This window comes from Scyliorhinus canicula, chromosome 2 (genome assembly GCF_902713615.1).
Source record: "Scyliorhinus canicula chromosome 2, sScyCan1.1, whole genome shotgun sequence".
Classification (NCBI taxonomy): domain Eukaryota; kingdom Metazoa; phylum Chordata; class Chondrichthyes; order Carcharhiniformes; family Scyliorhinidae; genus Scyliorhinus; species Scyliorhinus canicula.
The window spans coordinates 192318850-192335063 of NC_052147.1; the positions used below are offsets into that span (position 1 = coordinate 192318850).

At 41.7% G+C, this 16214-nt stretch overlaps 1 protein-coding gene across 8 annotated transcripts in view; it reads right to left on the minus strand.

Annotated features, from left to right (window-relative positions):
• Nucleotides 1-16214, minus strand: part of itprid2 (ITPR interacting domain containing 2) — a 210425-nt gene that overhangs the window by 61053 nt on the left and 133158 nt on the right. For all 8 annotated transcript variants that reach the window (XM_038789246.1, XM_038789249.1, XM_038789245.1 and 5 more), the window contains 3 exons: nt 14122-14330; nt 12055-12812; nt 6329-6413 (listed from right to left, as the gene is read on the minus strand). In XM_038789246.1, coding sequence (XP_038645174.1) covers nt 6329-6413; nt 12055-12812; nt 14122-14330 — 1052 coding nt within the window. The remainder of the gene's footprint in view (nt 1-6328; nt 6414-12054; nt 12813-14121; nt 14331-16214) is intronic.

Consider the following 16214-nt stretch of genomic DNA (forward strand, 5'->3'; position numbering starts at 1 on the left):
CCGATGAAAGTCTCTTCTAAAGGCCCTCAGAAACACTTTCAAATTCATGTAACATGCAAAATCCGTCCTGCACCACCTGCCAGCGAAGATAGTTTCTGCCAGATATGGGGGCAGGACTTCCAGGTCTGGGTTCCCAGCGCCATTTTGGTTAAGGTGCAGAACCTCCGTGAAAATCTAGACACATTGAAATTTATTTTGCATTAAGGTTTAAGGTGGATTAATTTGAGAAAGCATCCCCAGGAAATTCAGGGTAAACATGTTGAAGCAGATCATAAAATAAATGATCCATGCAAAGCATAGCACAAATGACTTCAAAGTTGATTGCTACTGGGTTACAAAATGATCTTCAGTAGGAAAATTCCAGTCTGCAAAATTAGGGCCAGTGCAGTAGATATAAAATGTCAGATTATCAGATCATTTTTGAAAATGTTTGAGCAATGATATCACAATGTTTAAGCAAACACCTTTGTACCAATGTCACCTCAAGATTATGCAACATAAAGAGAAGCCCTGCCAGTACAGACATAGCAAACATTCATTTATAGTTGAAATAATAAGTTGCTTCTTGTTGCCAATGAATTAATCCTTAACAACAGTTCTTCCTATGAAAATGGAATATATATTTGCTTCTGTATCTAGCCTAACAAAGTACTGAAACAACTCTTGTTAAAACTACAACCCTGTGCGAGTGTGACGATGGTAAACCTTTCCTCCTTCCCTAATAATAATTTTTTTAAATATTGTATTCCAAAAATGAAATCAAAACTCCCCCCCCCTCAATTGCATCGTCACGTTGCTTCTCCATTTTGAACAATGCACATTTAAAATACTTTGTAATGCATGGCTGATTTATTTAAGTGCTTGGGCCGCTGAAATGTCTCTTTGCAGCTAAGCAAGCCTAGTACCTGAAGGAACTAACATGTGTGCAGCCTGCTTGGGAAGCTTCAGTTTGCGGCACATGTCAGAGGTAACATTGGTCTCTCTCTTGAGCTTATGTAACCTTTAGCGGATACTCCTCTTTTTTATTAATTTAAGAGTACCCAATTATTTTTTTCCAATTAAGGGGCAATTTAGCATGGCCAATCCACTTACCATGCACATCTTTTTGGGTTGTGGGGCGAGATCCACGCAGACATGGGGAGAATGTGCAAACTCCACACAGACAGTGACCAGGGTCGGGATCGAACCCGGGTCCTCTGCGCCACCGTTTAGCCCGTTTAGCAGATATTCCGACACAGTCGAAGGATGTCTCGATTTTCCGAACCCCAAATGTATTGAACACGATACATTTCGGGTTTGAAGGACATCTACTACAGAATGGCCTTGTCTTCAGCCTGAAATCAAGTGATTTTGATATTAGTTCCCAAGCACTATATATTTTCCTTAATTTTGCAAGCTTATCATTGCTCTGATCCAAAGCATTGATTTATAAATGGTGTTAAGAAAATTGTGATCAGAAGTTCCAAATGAATGGAATTCTCTGATCCCAATTCTGGCAACAAAGTAAGTTGAAATTGGAAGTCATTGTGCTGTCTACATAGTGTACAGTTCCATCTATTGTTTCACAACTAGGATGGGAGAAATTTGAGAGTCACCATCTACCTCATTAGGGTGGACCACTAATATCATGTGCGGCAGACAATATTTTTTTTACTTCTTTTTTTTTTAAAAAGGAGCAATAAGAACTGGAATTGTCAAACAGACAACATCTAACATTAGCAGACAGGGGAAGGCTGGAATATTAAAGGCAAGAAAATAAATGTTGTTGACTTGGATTAGCCTAAAAAATTTCTGACAAGAACTAAATAATCTATATTGGTGCTGTATTTATGACAATTACAATCTGCTGTTCTGATATTTATAGCTCAAGTTCAAAATCACCCATTTAAATAGTCTCATTTCAGTCAACCTAGGCTGTGGTGAGGCTTTTGCATTATCCAATACAAAACTATGAAATGGCCATGCTTTGGGATCAGAATATATCCTGGAATTTGGGATCAGGATAATCCTGGGATATTAGTTCATAACTAGAAACTATAAACAGTTAAAGTCAAATTACCTATTTCCCAATCACAAAAGCTCACATATTTTAGTCTCTGACCCCCAAAATATATTGCAGTTTAAATCTTCATAATATATACTCTAAGCTGTATTTGAGAATGAGTCTATTTTGAAAATCAAGAGGCAAAGGGAGGGAGGAACTTAAAACAATCACAAAAGCTAGAGATAAAGTAATGGGAAACCCAATAGAACTGAGATCTGACAAGTCCCCTGCACCAGATGGCCTGCATCCTTAGCTTTTAAAAGAAGTGACTACAGGGATAGTGAACACGTTCACTGTAATCTTCCCAGAACTCCTAGATTCTGGAAATATTCTTGCAGATTTTAAAGTTGCAAGTAGCTGCTCTATTCAACAGAAAGCAGAAAAATACAGGACAGTAAACCGAACGTGTCTCATTGGGAAATTGCTAGAACCGGTTATTAAAGAGGTAGCAGCAGGATATTTAGAAAACCATAATACTATCAAGCAGACTCAACATGGTTTTATGAAAGGGAAATCATATTTGACAAACTTGAAGTTCGTTGAGGGTGTGACAAGCAGGATGGATTAAGGGGAACCAATTGATGCAGTGTATTTGGAGTTCAAAAAGGCAATTGTTTAGGGTGGACATAAAAGGTTACTATGCAATATAAGAGCTTACGGTGTTGGGGGTGATATATTAGTACAAATGGACTGGTTAACTAACAGGAAATATACAGTCAAGGTAAATGGCTTATTTTCAGGATGGGAAACTGTAACTGGTGGAGTGTCACAAGTACAGTGCTGGGGTCTCAACTAATTGCAATCTATATTAATGAAATGGATGGAAGAATCAACTGTATTGTAGCCAAATTTGCGATGAATACGAAGAGGGGCAGGAAAGCAAGTTGTACAGATACAAAGAATCTGTAAATGGATATCAATAATATTAGGATGGTGACTGGACAAACATTGGGCAGGTGGGAGTAAGATGTGGGAAAATGTGAGGTTGTCCACTCTGGCAAAAATAATAGAAAAAATCTATTGAAATGAAGAGAGACGACAGAACGCCCCAGTGCAGAGAGATCTGGGGGTAATGCCAAAAACATCAGCATGCAGGATCAGCAAATTATTAGAAATAGAATACTGACCTTGGGATTGCAAGAGGAATGGAAAATAAAAGTAGGGAAACCTTGTGGCAACTGTACAGAGAATTTCACAGATTGCACCGATACTATTCACACATTTGGTTCCTTAAGGAGGGAAATGTTTGCATTGGAAGCAGTTCAGAGGAGATTCACTAAGCTGATTCCTGGGATGAGGGACTTAGATGTTTTTAGACAAAAGATTGAACAGGTTGGGCCAATAATCATTGGAATTTAGAAGAACTATAGGTGATCATATTGAAACATTGATATTGAGGGGTTTGACTGAGTAGATGCTGAGAGAATATTTTTTCCTGTGAGAGAATCTAGAACTGGCGGGGAGGGGGAGATTGCGGGTGGGGCACAGTTTAAAAATCAGGAGGAATTTCTTCTCTCAGAGAGTTGTTAGAATTTGCAGTTCTCTTCCCCAGAAAGCAGTTGAGGCTGAGTTAGACACATCTTTGTTGGCAAGGGTTATGGGGGCGCAGGCAAGATAATGGAGTTCAAACTCATTATAAGACGGAGCTGGCTCAAGGGGCCAAATGGCTTACGTCTACTCCTACTTTTCATGTTCTTAACCTCTCCAAGAGACTGATGGCAGGGTGGGATTGGGGGTGTGCAGTCAGTGGTGTACGTGGTTACATCATGACGGACTTCGGCAAGCTTGACGGACCATCTGATCATTCCCTATCTTGTTGTATATTGTACTCTGCAGACCGCAATGTATTCACATTTGTATTCTCAGTGACATAGCTGCTTTGACCCATATACAAAGGAAGGTTCAGAACACGAAAATGTAACTGCAGTCTATATGTCTGTGTCCCACACCCAGTGTTTACAGCATTTACACAACTGCAGACCTCAAGAAATGCAATTCCTGCTGTAACAATCCTAAAATAATGCATGTCCATCGTAACATCTCCATTAACCATCTGGAGGCACACATGATACAACAAATCAGACTAACTTGCCAATTGTATAACAATACAAAACAGTGGCAGGTCATCTTTTTGCACAGATTTTCAAACCATTATGGTTGACACAAGTGAAGTTCATAACAGATTAGCCATTAGGGCAGCACGGTAGCACAGTGGTTAGTACAATTGCTTCACAGCTCTAGGGGCCCAGGTTCGATTCCCGGCTGGGTCACTGTCTGTGCAGAGTCTGCATGTTCTCCCCGTGCGTGTGTGGGGTTCCTCCGGGTGCTCCGGTTTCCTCCCACAGTCCAAAGATGTGCGGGTTAGGTGAATTGGCCATGCTAAATTGCCCTTAGTGTCGAAAAAGGCTAAGTGGGGGTTGCTGGGTTGCGGGGATAGGGTAGATACGTGGGCTTGAGTGGGTTGCTCGATGGGCCAAATGGCACTGTAAATTCTATGATCTATGATGTGTCAAATCTTATTTTAGTGGATTATGGTCTTCCAAAAGCTGACTGGATTGATTAATTTTCTAAAGCAATTTTTCAACTCCCGTTTTTTTAGCATTAATTCAATCCATCTCTTAATTAGATAAAAGTTACATACTCCTTTCAAATAAATGGGATGGCATGATGGCACAGTGGTTAGCACTGCTGCCTCATAATACCAGGCTCCCGTGTTTAATTCTGGCCTTGGGTCACTGTCCGTGTGAAGTTTGTAGGTTCTGCCAGTGTCTGCGTGGATTTCCTCCGGGTGCTCCGATTTCCTCCCACAGCCCAAGGATGTGCAGGTTAGGAGGTCTAGCCATGTTAAATTGTCCCTTGATGTGCAGGTTAGGCTATGGGGATAGGATGGGGGGGAATGTAAATGAGTAGTTCATTCAAGGTCAGTGCAGTCTCGATGGGCTGAATGGCCTCTTCCTGCACTGTAGGGATTCTATGATTCTAAGCCAGGTAACTTGGTAATTTAAAAAAAGAGAATTCTGAGGCAAACATTCGCCTAATTTTTAGATTAACTACAATACAAGCAATTTCTCACAGTAATGACACTGCTCATGTACACAACAAAACTGGCAGAACTGTCACTCAAAAAGAGGGTAATTTGTTTAATACTCACTACAAATATTTAAAGAATTGTAATTCCTATCTAACTCATGGCCAGATAATAGATCACACGCATGCTAGTTTTGTTTCTGATGAACTGAGACCAGTTGAATGACAACAAACCAGATGGAATGGCCCTCTACTATTGAAATGGTGCTGTGAGGTTCACTTTGACACTCCTGACAATTCTGCACAACTTATCATGTGAACAATAAACATTACCAGATTCCAGGGGAGGAGAAATACTGTGGCCATAAATAACAGGTTTATTCAAAACGTGACTACAGAGTCAATTGCTTGATGACTACCTGTTCGCGATAACGCCGGAAGACCAGAGCTCATTAAAATATTTTCCTTTGCCAGAACAGTGAAAATAAATTTTATCTGCTACATTCGTTTTTTGACGTGATGCTGAATTCAATAAAAAATGCTTGCCTAGTTTATAGATTTACACAGCCAAACAGATATTGGCTCAGCAAGTAATCTATTGCTTTATGACCCTATTTAATGCTGAACCCTTAAATGAGAGGACGTTTCTCTGAATTTTGGATTCAGTAGTGAAATTACAGCACATGCTTAAACGCAGAAAATGATACATAGAAATGTTACCAAAGCGAAATATTGTGCATACTGAAAAGTGGGCATAAAAATAGAAAATTCAGGAAAAACTCATCAGTTCAGGAAGTGTCTGTGTCAAGAGCACCAGAGATAATAGAGCAGGGTCGATGAACTTTCATCATTCTAAGAAGAAATGTTTATGTACAGTAATAACCCTCAATTAACGCTGTTCCTCTCTCCACAGTAACTGCCAGATTCGCTGAGTATTTCCAACTTTTCTCTTTTCAGCTTGACTAAAAATATTAAGTGGCTCCAAAATGCAAGAAGAAAAATATTGATACCTTGATACCTTACACGTGAGGGAGGTGTGGGGGAACAGTGTGGGGGAGTAAAATATCCAGATTTTAAGTACAGGGCAAGTTTACTTTGATGTGTTGGGTCCTCTGTTTTGTTGCTACAACTGTCCTTGTACCACAGCTTAGGGAACGCTCTTTAATATCTGGATGCCAGTCACTTTATACTCAAAACAAATGAACAGCTTCTTCATTAAATCTGGAAAATCACAGTGCTTTAAATCTTACTACTTACTTTTATTGGCTGCTGAAACTTGGTCATGTGGAGCAGCATTTCGTGTTGCTGGAACATTTGTCCCTTCACCTTCGTTGCTTTGGACCTGTTCAATAAAGTGATAAGCTGAATACCACCACTTGGATTTTTCACAGAATAACATATTTGATTATAACTTTGAAGGAAATCAAAGAAACCAGCTGATCGTAACCGAGTACATCTTCTACTGTTACTATTGGAGCCCTTTGTCTTGTTTGCAAATTGTTTGAAATAATTTAGAGCTTAAATATTAGTAGTTCTAAATTAAAAACACATGTAACAACGCACATTTATAAATTACCTTTTAACATCCCAGGTTAGATAGCAGTTACCAGACGAATGATCCAGAGGTCTGGCCTAATTATCCAGTGGTGTGAATACAAATCCCAACATGACAGCTGGGGAATTTAAACTCAGTCAATTATATAAATATGGAATAAAAACATTCGTGTCAGCATTGGTGATCAAAAGCTATCAGATTGTTGTAAAAATCCATCTGGTTCACCAATGCCCTGACTTAGTCTGGTCTTAAGGTGACTCCAGACCAACAGCAACGTGGTTGATATTTAACTGCTCCCTGGCCCGTGAGTTGTACGAAACCGCTACGAGAAGCATAATAAGGCCGGAGGAGCTGCCTAACACTGAATTAGGCACACCCTCCTGAGAGGAAGTGAGTAGTGAGGTAGTTCTGGATGGAAGCCGACAGGCAGGCGCACAATCACAGTGGACAAAGGGTTGTAGGTGAGGAGTTAATGGTGCACCATTCTTGGCCAAAATTATTGAAGATGCTGCTGTCACTGACATGTCCCTCCATGGCCCTGGCATTTGGGAGAACTGCTGTGAGGCCTGTCCTCCCAGTCATCCTCATCTGAGGAGGTTAGCAGTTTCTCCATGTCTTCAATTTGCAGTTCCTCTCCCCTCTGCAATGTCACATTGCTCAGGACACAGTGGACAATAATCCTGGACACTCACGGTATCTCATCACTCCACTTGACGAGTCAAGGAACTGGAAGCACATTTTGAGCAATCCTATGGTTTGCTCTATAATTGCACGTGTTGAGGAGCGAGCACCACTGTAACTCTCCTCTCCTATGTCCTTATTTCTAAAGCCTATGAATCCATGTTTTAACCACTTTTCCAACCTGCCTTGCCACAATGTGTGCGCATATACCCCCCATCTCTTCACCCCTACACTCCCATTATTTTATATTGCCACTCCTTGTTCTTCCTCACAAAATCTATCAGTTCACGTCTCCGAATTAAATTTCAGCTGTCATGTATCTATCCGTTCCACCAGCCCCTGTATATCCTTTTCAATGTCTATCACTATTGTCCTCACAGCTCACAATACTTTCACATTTTGATGTGTCTGAAAATTGAGAAATTGCAGCCTATACCCCCATGTCTAGATTATTAATACAGATCAAAAACAGTGGTCCCAGAACAGACCACTGGGGAAGTCCACTGTATACCTTCCCCCAGTTCGTAAATCAACCACTCACCACAGTTCTGTTTCCTCTCACTCAGTCAACTCCATATCCATGCTACCACATACACTGTTAATCCATGGGTTTCCAGTTTGCTTTTGAATCTATTATCAAATGTATTTTGGAAGTTCATGTACACAATATCAACCGTATTAGCCTGATCAACCATTTCAGTTAGAACATCAAAAATGTCAACTAAATTAGGTAGATACAATTTGCCTTCCATGCAGAGGACAAGCAAAATCACACAGAAAACTGTCCACTGCTTGGAGTCCAATCTAACACAAAGGAAGGGCGTTCTGGTTATTCAAGGCCAACAATCTTAGCCCCAGGCATTCCTCAGGGTAACATTCCCGTTCCATTATCTTCTACTGCTTAATCAATGATTTTCCCTCCAATGTCTGAATTGAGGATGTTCGCCGATGATTGCACAGTCTGGAAGTTTCATTTGCATCCCCTCAGATAATGAAATAGTCCATTCCCACATGCTGCAGGAACTGGACAACAGTCAGACTTGGGCTGATAAGTGGCAAATAAGATTCATGGCACATGGGTGTCAGACAATGGTTGGGGGGGGGGGGGGGTGGAGATTAGAGAGAGAGAGAGACCGCTGACTAAATACTAGAAACTTAGCTGGACCAACCACATAAATACCAACGCTACAAGAGCAGTCAGAAACTGGAAATTCTGCCACAAGTATCTCACTTCCTGACTCCCCAATGCCCTTCCATCATTGACAAGACGCAAGTCAGGAATGTGACAGATTATTTGCCTGGATGTATGTAGGTCTAATTACAACAAGAAGCTTGGCAGAATCTAGGACAAAGCAGCCCAACTGATGGGCACTCCATCTACCACTGTTACACCATTACTGCAGTGTGTGTTCATCCACAAGACAGCATCTTACAAACCCATGACCTCAAATCACTTAAGGGAACAAGGTCAGCATGGGCATGGAAGCACTATCATTAGGCAATTTTCACTCCCAGCACAAACTATTCTGACTTGGAAATATAACTTTTGTTCCTTTAACATCATTAGATCAAATTCTTGGAACCCCTTACTTAATACTGTGGGAGTAGCCACTAGATCTTCACATCTGCGCTGCCAGACAAGTCGTTGTCTAATTACTTCCTCCTAATACTCACTGCCCATGTACCTCTTCCCACATCACCTCTCCAGTGTCTGTTCCTGGGAACAAGGAATCCCCACCAAATCCCTTATAATTGCATAAAGTTGAGCCTTTGATCCTACATTCACAACACTCCTGCAGCTGCTAATCTGTTTAATCATGTCTCATACCCTTCTTTGATGTCTTGTCTCCAGCAAGGCTCTTAACCTTTCCCACTCTGATTGATCCACCTTGCAGACCTTTAACCTTCTTTTCCAAGAGGTGCAGGTTATCAGAGAATCTGGCACAGAACTTGTATAGCCATTCATTGCCAGATATGGTTGGGCCTTATCCACTATATACTCCATCCTCGCCTTCAACAAGTGTGAGGAGCTCATGGATCTCTTTCTACTTTTTTAAAATACATTTTTAGAGTAGCCAATTAAATGTTTCCAATTAAGGGACAATTTAGTGTGGCCAATCCATCTACCCTGCACATCTTTGGGTTGTCGGGGGGAAATACACGCAAACATGGGGAGAATGTGGAACTCCACACGGACAGTGGCCCAGAGCTGGGATCGAACCTGGGACCTGGCGCCGTGAGGCAGCAGTGCTAACTACTGCGCCACCGTGCTGCACTCTTTCTATTATTAAGATTTAGACCATTCATGAAGTTGCTTCTGCCCCTTCCCCTCGCATATTCAGCCAGGCCTCCCATCGAGGTCTGACAATATCTCCAATTTAAAATCGAGTAATAAGAATATTTTGTATCATCTTTACGTCTCATACGATTGTAACTTTTGTTGCCTAAAAACATACATGCTATATTTAAGATTATTCTTCTGGTCTTTAAATAATTCTAGAAATTATTAATTTTAAGATACAAGATCAAGTAGTGTTTAACATTAAGAATCTGGTGAAAGTTGTGAAATGAATCTGTATTCCTCTCGGTTTAGTGGGAAAATGCAATGACTGAAATTTGATGGAATGGCAGTTGGACAAAATTCAATGTTGGCAGTTTGACAGCACAGCAGTGTAAAACTGGCAGAACCATTCAAAGTTAGCAACTTAAAATCGCTTTTTCAGATGGTCCCCAGCCCAGCACAATTGTCCAGCTAGCCCTTCTGGACAAATGCTGGGTAAACCCTTTACGTGAGAACATCCTAGAGGGACTCCCCAGTGCAATTTGGAGTAGCCCCCCAAAATGTGACGCTGGGGAGTCAGGAAGTTGCGGCCCACAAAACCAGATAGTAAGAGTTTCTATAGTAAGTAAACATTAGTCCAATCAAACGTGAATTAATAAGGGAAACTAAGTAGATGGCAGGTGAACTGGGTATTTTGCATCAGTTTTCACTGTAAACGATACAAGTAACACCCCAGAAATAGCTGTAAATCAGGGAAGTGGTAGTGAGCAAGTTGCTCGAACTGCGAGTGGACAAGTCCTTTGGTTCTGATGGACTTCATCCTAGGGTCTTTGAAGAAATGTCCAGTGAGATAATTGATGCATTGGTTTTAATGTGTTTGAAGCAGTTCAGAGAAGGTTTACTGGACTGATACCTGGAATGGGTGATTGTCTTATGAGGAAAGGTTGGACAGACTAGACTGGTATCCGCTGGAGTTTAGAAGAGTAAGAGGTGACATGATTGAAACATAAGATCTTGTGGGGTCTTGACAGGATGGATGCAGACAGGATGTTTCCTCTTGTTGGCAAATCTAGAACTAGTGGTCACATTCAAAAATAGGTAGGTCACTCATTTAAGACGGAGATGAGGAAGAATACTTTCCCTCAGGAGGTCGTGAGTCTTTGGAACTCTGCTTCCACCATCTTTTGAGGAAGTCTTTGAAGATTTTTAAAGACAGAGCTAGATGGGTTCTTGATAAGCAAGTATCTGAAAGGTTATCGGGGGTAAGTGGTAACGTGGAGTTGAGGTTACAATCGCATCAGCCATGACCGTATTAAATGGCGCAGCAGGCTCGATGGGCCGAGTGGCCTACTCTTGCTCCGTATTTGTATATTTGTATTGAATGTTGCAGGAGTTCAGACAAAAACCTTGAGACTTTTAGATGGCCTTTGTTCTGCTTTTCATAAGCCTGCTTATAAGACACACGAATGCTCACAGGAAATGATTAATCCACTACGAATTTCTTCAGTAATTCTCTCAACATATGCATAAAGCTGGGAATGCCAACTCCCAAATCTTTATTTGAACATGCAAAATGCAGAACCCATGAAATGTTGCATTGAATGAAAAATATGTAATTGTGCCTAATGTATACGGTCACCATTTTTCATTTTTACCAATATCATCACTCATGGTCAAAAATACTAATTATGTTCAGTTTAAATTTGTGGTTTTGACTATATGGTTGGTCACCAGAATATAAAAAATGCAAACATTTTTTTGTTTGGAATACCACTAATATGAAATTGAATCATGCAAAGCTATTGAAAAAAAAATCACTTCCATTTGAGCTCTTTTTCAGCATATCTGTGCTCGGAACATGAGCATAATCATAGAACAGAAATGTTTGTAAACATAAACCGGAACTGGATCCAAAACTCAAATGCTTCCGAGCATCTTACTGAAACCAGAAACGGAGCCTTAAACGATAGATATGCAAGATTAATAAAAAGTTACAAAATAAATCATAAGGATGTGTCAGAATGAATGCATCACTTACAGGAATGCACACGGAAACTTGCTCAGCCAGCTCCAACAGGTTACTCCCAATCAAACTGGCCAACATTCAAATTCAAAATGCCAGGTTACAAAAAGACAGTCCCAAGGTGGGTTGTTTTACTGTAACCCAACTCCAACTCTAGATTAGCTTGAATGACAGACGCAGCTATAAGTCTAACAGGTTAATGTTATTACTAAGAAAGAGGCCAAGTTCCTGGTGAACAGAAATGAACAGCCCCAAATCCGTGCAGGTCATCACCATCCCTTTCACCGCCCCCCCCCCCTTAAAATGTTGTGTGTGTGAGTGTGTGTGTGTGTGTGTGGGGGGGGGGGGGGGGGGGGGGGGGGGTGCGCTGCAGGTCAATATTGCAAATAATAAGTTTCAAAATCCCTTTACAAAGTTAACACAAAACTGAAGGAACAACTTGCCTCTTCCAAATCAAATGAGAATTCCTTCTGCTCCTCCATCAGAGTTTTGACCAGTGGGTGCTGAATAGTTGCAGCAAGCCCTTTGTCAGGAGTTGAGCACACTGGTCTGGTGCTCCCAATCTCGGCATCTTCGCTTGAGGGGACAGATGTCTGCTCACTGATTGCTTCCAGCTCCATGTCTGTGGATGTATTCAAGTCTTCGGTATTAGTATCAGAATCAGAGATCCCATTCTTGTCATGCAAGCGGTTCCCTGATCCTTCTTTTGAGGAAATGGCCCCACTCTGCGTGGATTCGGTTTGACCAGTTGACCAGGTATTTTCTGGAGGAATAGATTCAGAGGGGCTAAAAGGGCAATCACTTCCGCCTATCACTTCTTCAGTCACTGTTCGCAGCGAAGAGTCGGTCAATTTACGCCATTTCTGCAACCGTGCTTCTTTCTTTTGCTTTACCTCCTCTTTCTTCTCATTGTCAGTATTACTTTCATTAGTTTGGGAAGACTGGGATGCTTTAGAATTTTCTGTATCTGGTGATTCTGCTTGATTTCTTGTTTCTGTTCCTTTTATGTGCTGAGGCGCAAGTAAATTGAGTTTTGAAACGGTCTTCTTTAATCTACCAGCTGCGTGGTTTCCAGCTTCACCTGCAGCTGTGTCATCAGATGAGCTACCGATCTTTTTTATAGGAGCACCAGAAACTTGGGAATACAGCGAGGAGAATACGTTAGCCACTGTGGTGAGAACTTTAATCTGGCGGAACCGGCCTGTAATTAAAAGGGAAGAATTTATTATACAAGGAACAACCTATGTGACAAAGTATATAAGGCGGCAGCGATTGAAAGATTAAATACCAATTTAAGCTATGGTAGCAGCACTCTATGTCATCGAATGGCCAATATGCTCGACCCTTGAAATAAGCTCATCTAATTAGTGCATGACGCAAAGGATTACTAAAAGGTTGAAATAAAAGATAAATGAGGACTACAACAAGTGAGGACAAGTGGGGCAGAACGGTAGTACAGTGGTTAGCATAGTTGCTTCACAGCTTCAGGGTCCGATGTTTGATTCCCAGCTTGGGTCACTGTCTCTGCAGAGTCTGCATGTTCTCTGCAGAGTCTGCGTGGGTTTCCTCCGGGAGCTCCGGTTTCCTCCCACAGTCCAAAGATGTGCAGGTTAGGTGGAGTGGCCATCATAAATTGCCCTTTAGTGTTCAAAAAGGTTAGGTGGGGTTTCTGGGTTACAGGGATAGGGTGGAGGCGTGGGCTTATGTGGGGTGCTCTTTCCAAGGGCTGGTGCAGACTCAATGGGCCAAATGGCCTCTTTCTGCACTGTAAATTCTATGATCTATGATTCTATGAACAACAGTAAGATACACAAACAACTAGATAAAGACAACAGCTAAGTTTTGGCAGAGGTGATGGCCCCAGAAACTGGCAGAAAGTTGGGGCCTGGCCCACCTCCTCCAGCCCAGGAAGCCCCAGTCTTATTTTACAGTCTTCGGGCAGTTAACTGACATCTGCCCCCATCAGGGAAAATGTCCCGCATCCAAGAACTGACAGCCAATCAGATAACTGACAGCTCTTCAGTCCCAGCAGCGCCAATGTGAGTGGTGCCCACTGCTGGGACTTCAGTCAGTGTCCGACGAGGAATAGCAATGGAGGCTGGACTGCACGGCAAGTGGAAACATTTTCATCAGATATCAAAAGTAGACTAAAACACTGACCCTTCCCCAGTTGTTCAGCCTTGCCCTAAAGTCAGGAGAGTAGCTTGTCACAGCTCCCTCATCAGCCATCCCTGTGACTTGAATTATAACCAAGATTGCCTTCTGCTACTTTATGCCCTGGGAGCAGACCAGGAAACTCCCAGCATCATGCCACTTGAGACACATACAACAATCAGGAGTAAGAGACTGACATTTGCTTTAATAAATGGAAAGCACGATTATTACTTCAGAAAATGAATATACAAGTAAACCATCCAGCTATGCAACGATGGCAAAATATTAACTTTGGCAGAAATATTAATATCCACAGAATATTAATGCATTTGAATTATTATTTTTTTTAAACTTACTTGTAAGAGCAAAATTTGGGTTGTCCAAATCCAATCTTTGCATTTGAGCATCTAAAAATAGTTTAAAATCTATTCCTCTTGCAAATGATGAAGCATTAAAAAACCGACATGGAATTTTAGATGCAAGGTCAGGTTCATCTGTTCCAAATCCAAGATTATATAGAACATCCTCAGGGTCCTCTTCATAAAGGTCCAATAATTCTGAAACACTGAAACAGTGAAAAAAAACAAATTTGTTGCAATTAACATTTTAAAAAATGCAAAAGTGCATCAAACAATACTTGTTCAAAAGATTACCAAACTGTCCAAGAAAACATATAGACAATTGTGTGTTTATGGTTCAAAAATTAAATTTGTGATTCTTTTGTACAACCCAAATGGCCCTCTCAGTTTGAGATGACAACAAATGCCAGTCTAGCCAGAGACTCGCACATCCAAGAACAAATAAAATAAATATCCAATTACCAGAACTAGGACTGTACATTAAAAAACTTTATTCCTTTTTTTCCCCCTAAAGGTGCCACCTCTTATTGAAGAATGGCGTCCTGGGTGACTGAAACCTACATTGCTTACCTCGAGGAGATATATTTTGTACTTGAACCTGTATTCAACAAGGGGGCATTACAGCTGATCCTGGCCTTTCCTTCAATTGATGGCGACCATAGCACCAGAGGAATCCTGGTAGATTTGATGCTCTCTGGTGGGAAATGTTGTTTCCCTAACTAAGATTACAAACTTACTGAAGACCTGGAATTGAATTTTGGACCTTCCTGGTCTGTATGACCCAGCTACTCATGGTTTGGATAGTCACCTTCGAGGCAAGAATTGCAAGCCGGGCTATTTCCCATTGTGATGATTCCACCTCATGTCCGAGGTAGGCAGGTTATAAAGCTGCCTCCAGTCACTGGAACATCAAACCAGTTCTGCAAATGAGTATTGTGCACTCTACCCCTATCTCTCACTCCCCAATATCCTGATATCCACTGAGGACAGAACTCATGAGGCTATTCATGGACAGAACTCACGAGCAGAAGGAAAAGGGTAGCAGGAGAAGGATGTTTTTCAGAATGGAAGATTGAGACTAGTGGTGTTCCACAGGGATCGGTGCTGGGGCCTCTGTTGTTTGTGGTGTACATAAATGATTTCGAGGCAAATGTAGCCGGTCTGATTAGTAAGTTCGCGGATGACATCGAGGTTAGTGGAGTGGCAGATAGTGTTGAGGATTGTCAGAAGATACAGCAGGACATAGATGGGTTGGAGACTTGGGCAGAGAAATGGCAAATGGAGATTAATCTGCACAAATGTGAGGTAATGCATTTTGGTAGGTTTAACATAGGAGGAAAAATATACCGTAAATGGTAAAACTCTTAGGAATATAGAAAGTCAGAGAGATCTGTGTGTGCCGGTCCACAGATCTTTGAAGGTGGCAACACAGTGGACAAGGTAGTCAAGAAAGCATACGGAATGCTTGCCTTCATTGGACGGGGCATTGAGTATAAAACTGGCAAGTCATGCTACAGTTGTGTAGAACCTTGGTTCGGCCGCACTTGGAAAATTGCGCGCAATTCTGGTCGCCACACTATCAGAAGGATGTGGAGGCTTTGGAGAGGGTGCAGAGGAGGTTTACCAGGATGTTGCCTGGTCTGGAGGGTGTTAGCTATGTGGAGTGGCTGAATAGACTCCTACTGTTTTCATTAGAAAGATGGATGTTCAGGGGTGACCTGATAGAGGTCTACAAGGTTATGAGGGGCATGGATAGAGTGGATGGGCAGGCACTCTTTCCCAGGGTGAGTCACCAGGGGACATAGGTTTAAGTGCCGTGGGACAAAGTTTAAAGGAGATTTGCGAGGCAGATTTTTTATGCAGAGGGTGAGAGTGCCTGGAATGCGTTGTCAGGTGAGGTTGTGGAAGCAGATACATTAACGGCATTCAAAGGAGAGGCAATAGTGTAGTGGTATTGTCACTGAACTAGTCATTCAGAGGCCCAGGACAATACTCTGGGGACCTGGGTTCAAATCCCACCAGGGCAGTTGGTGAATTTGAATTCAACAAAAAAAGCGGAAAAACTTGTACAGAATGCAAAACTGTGAGAA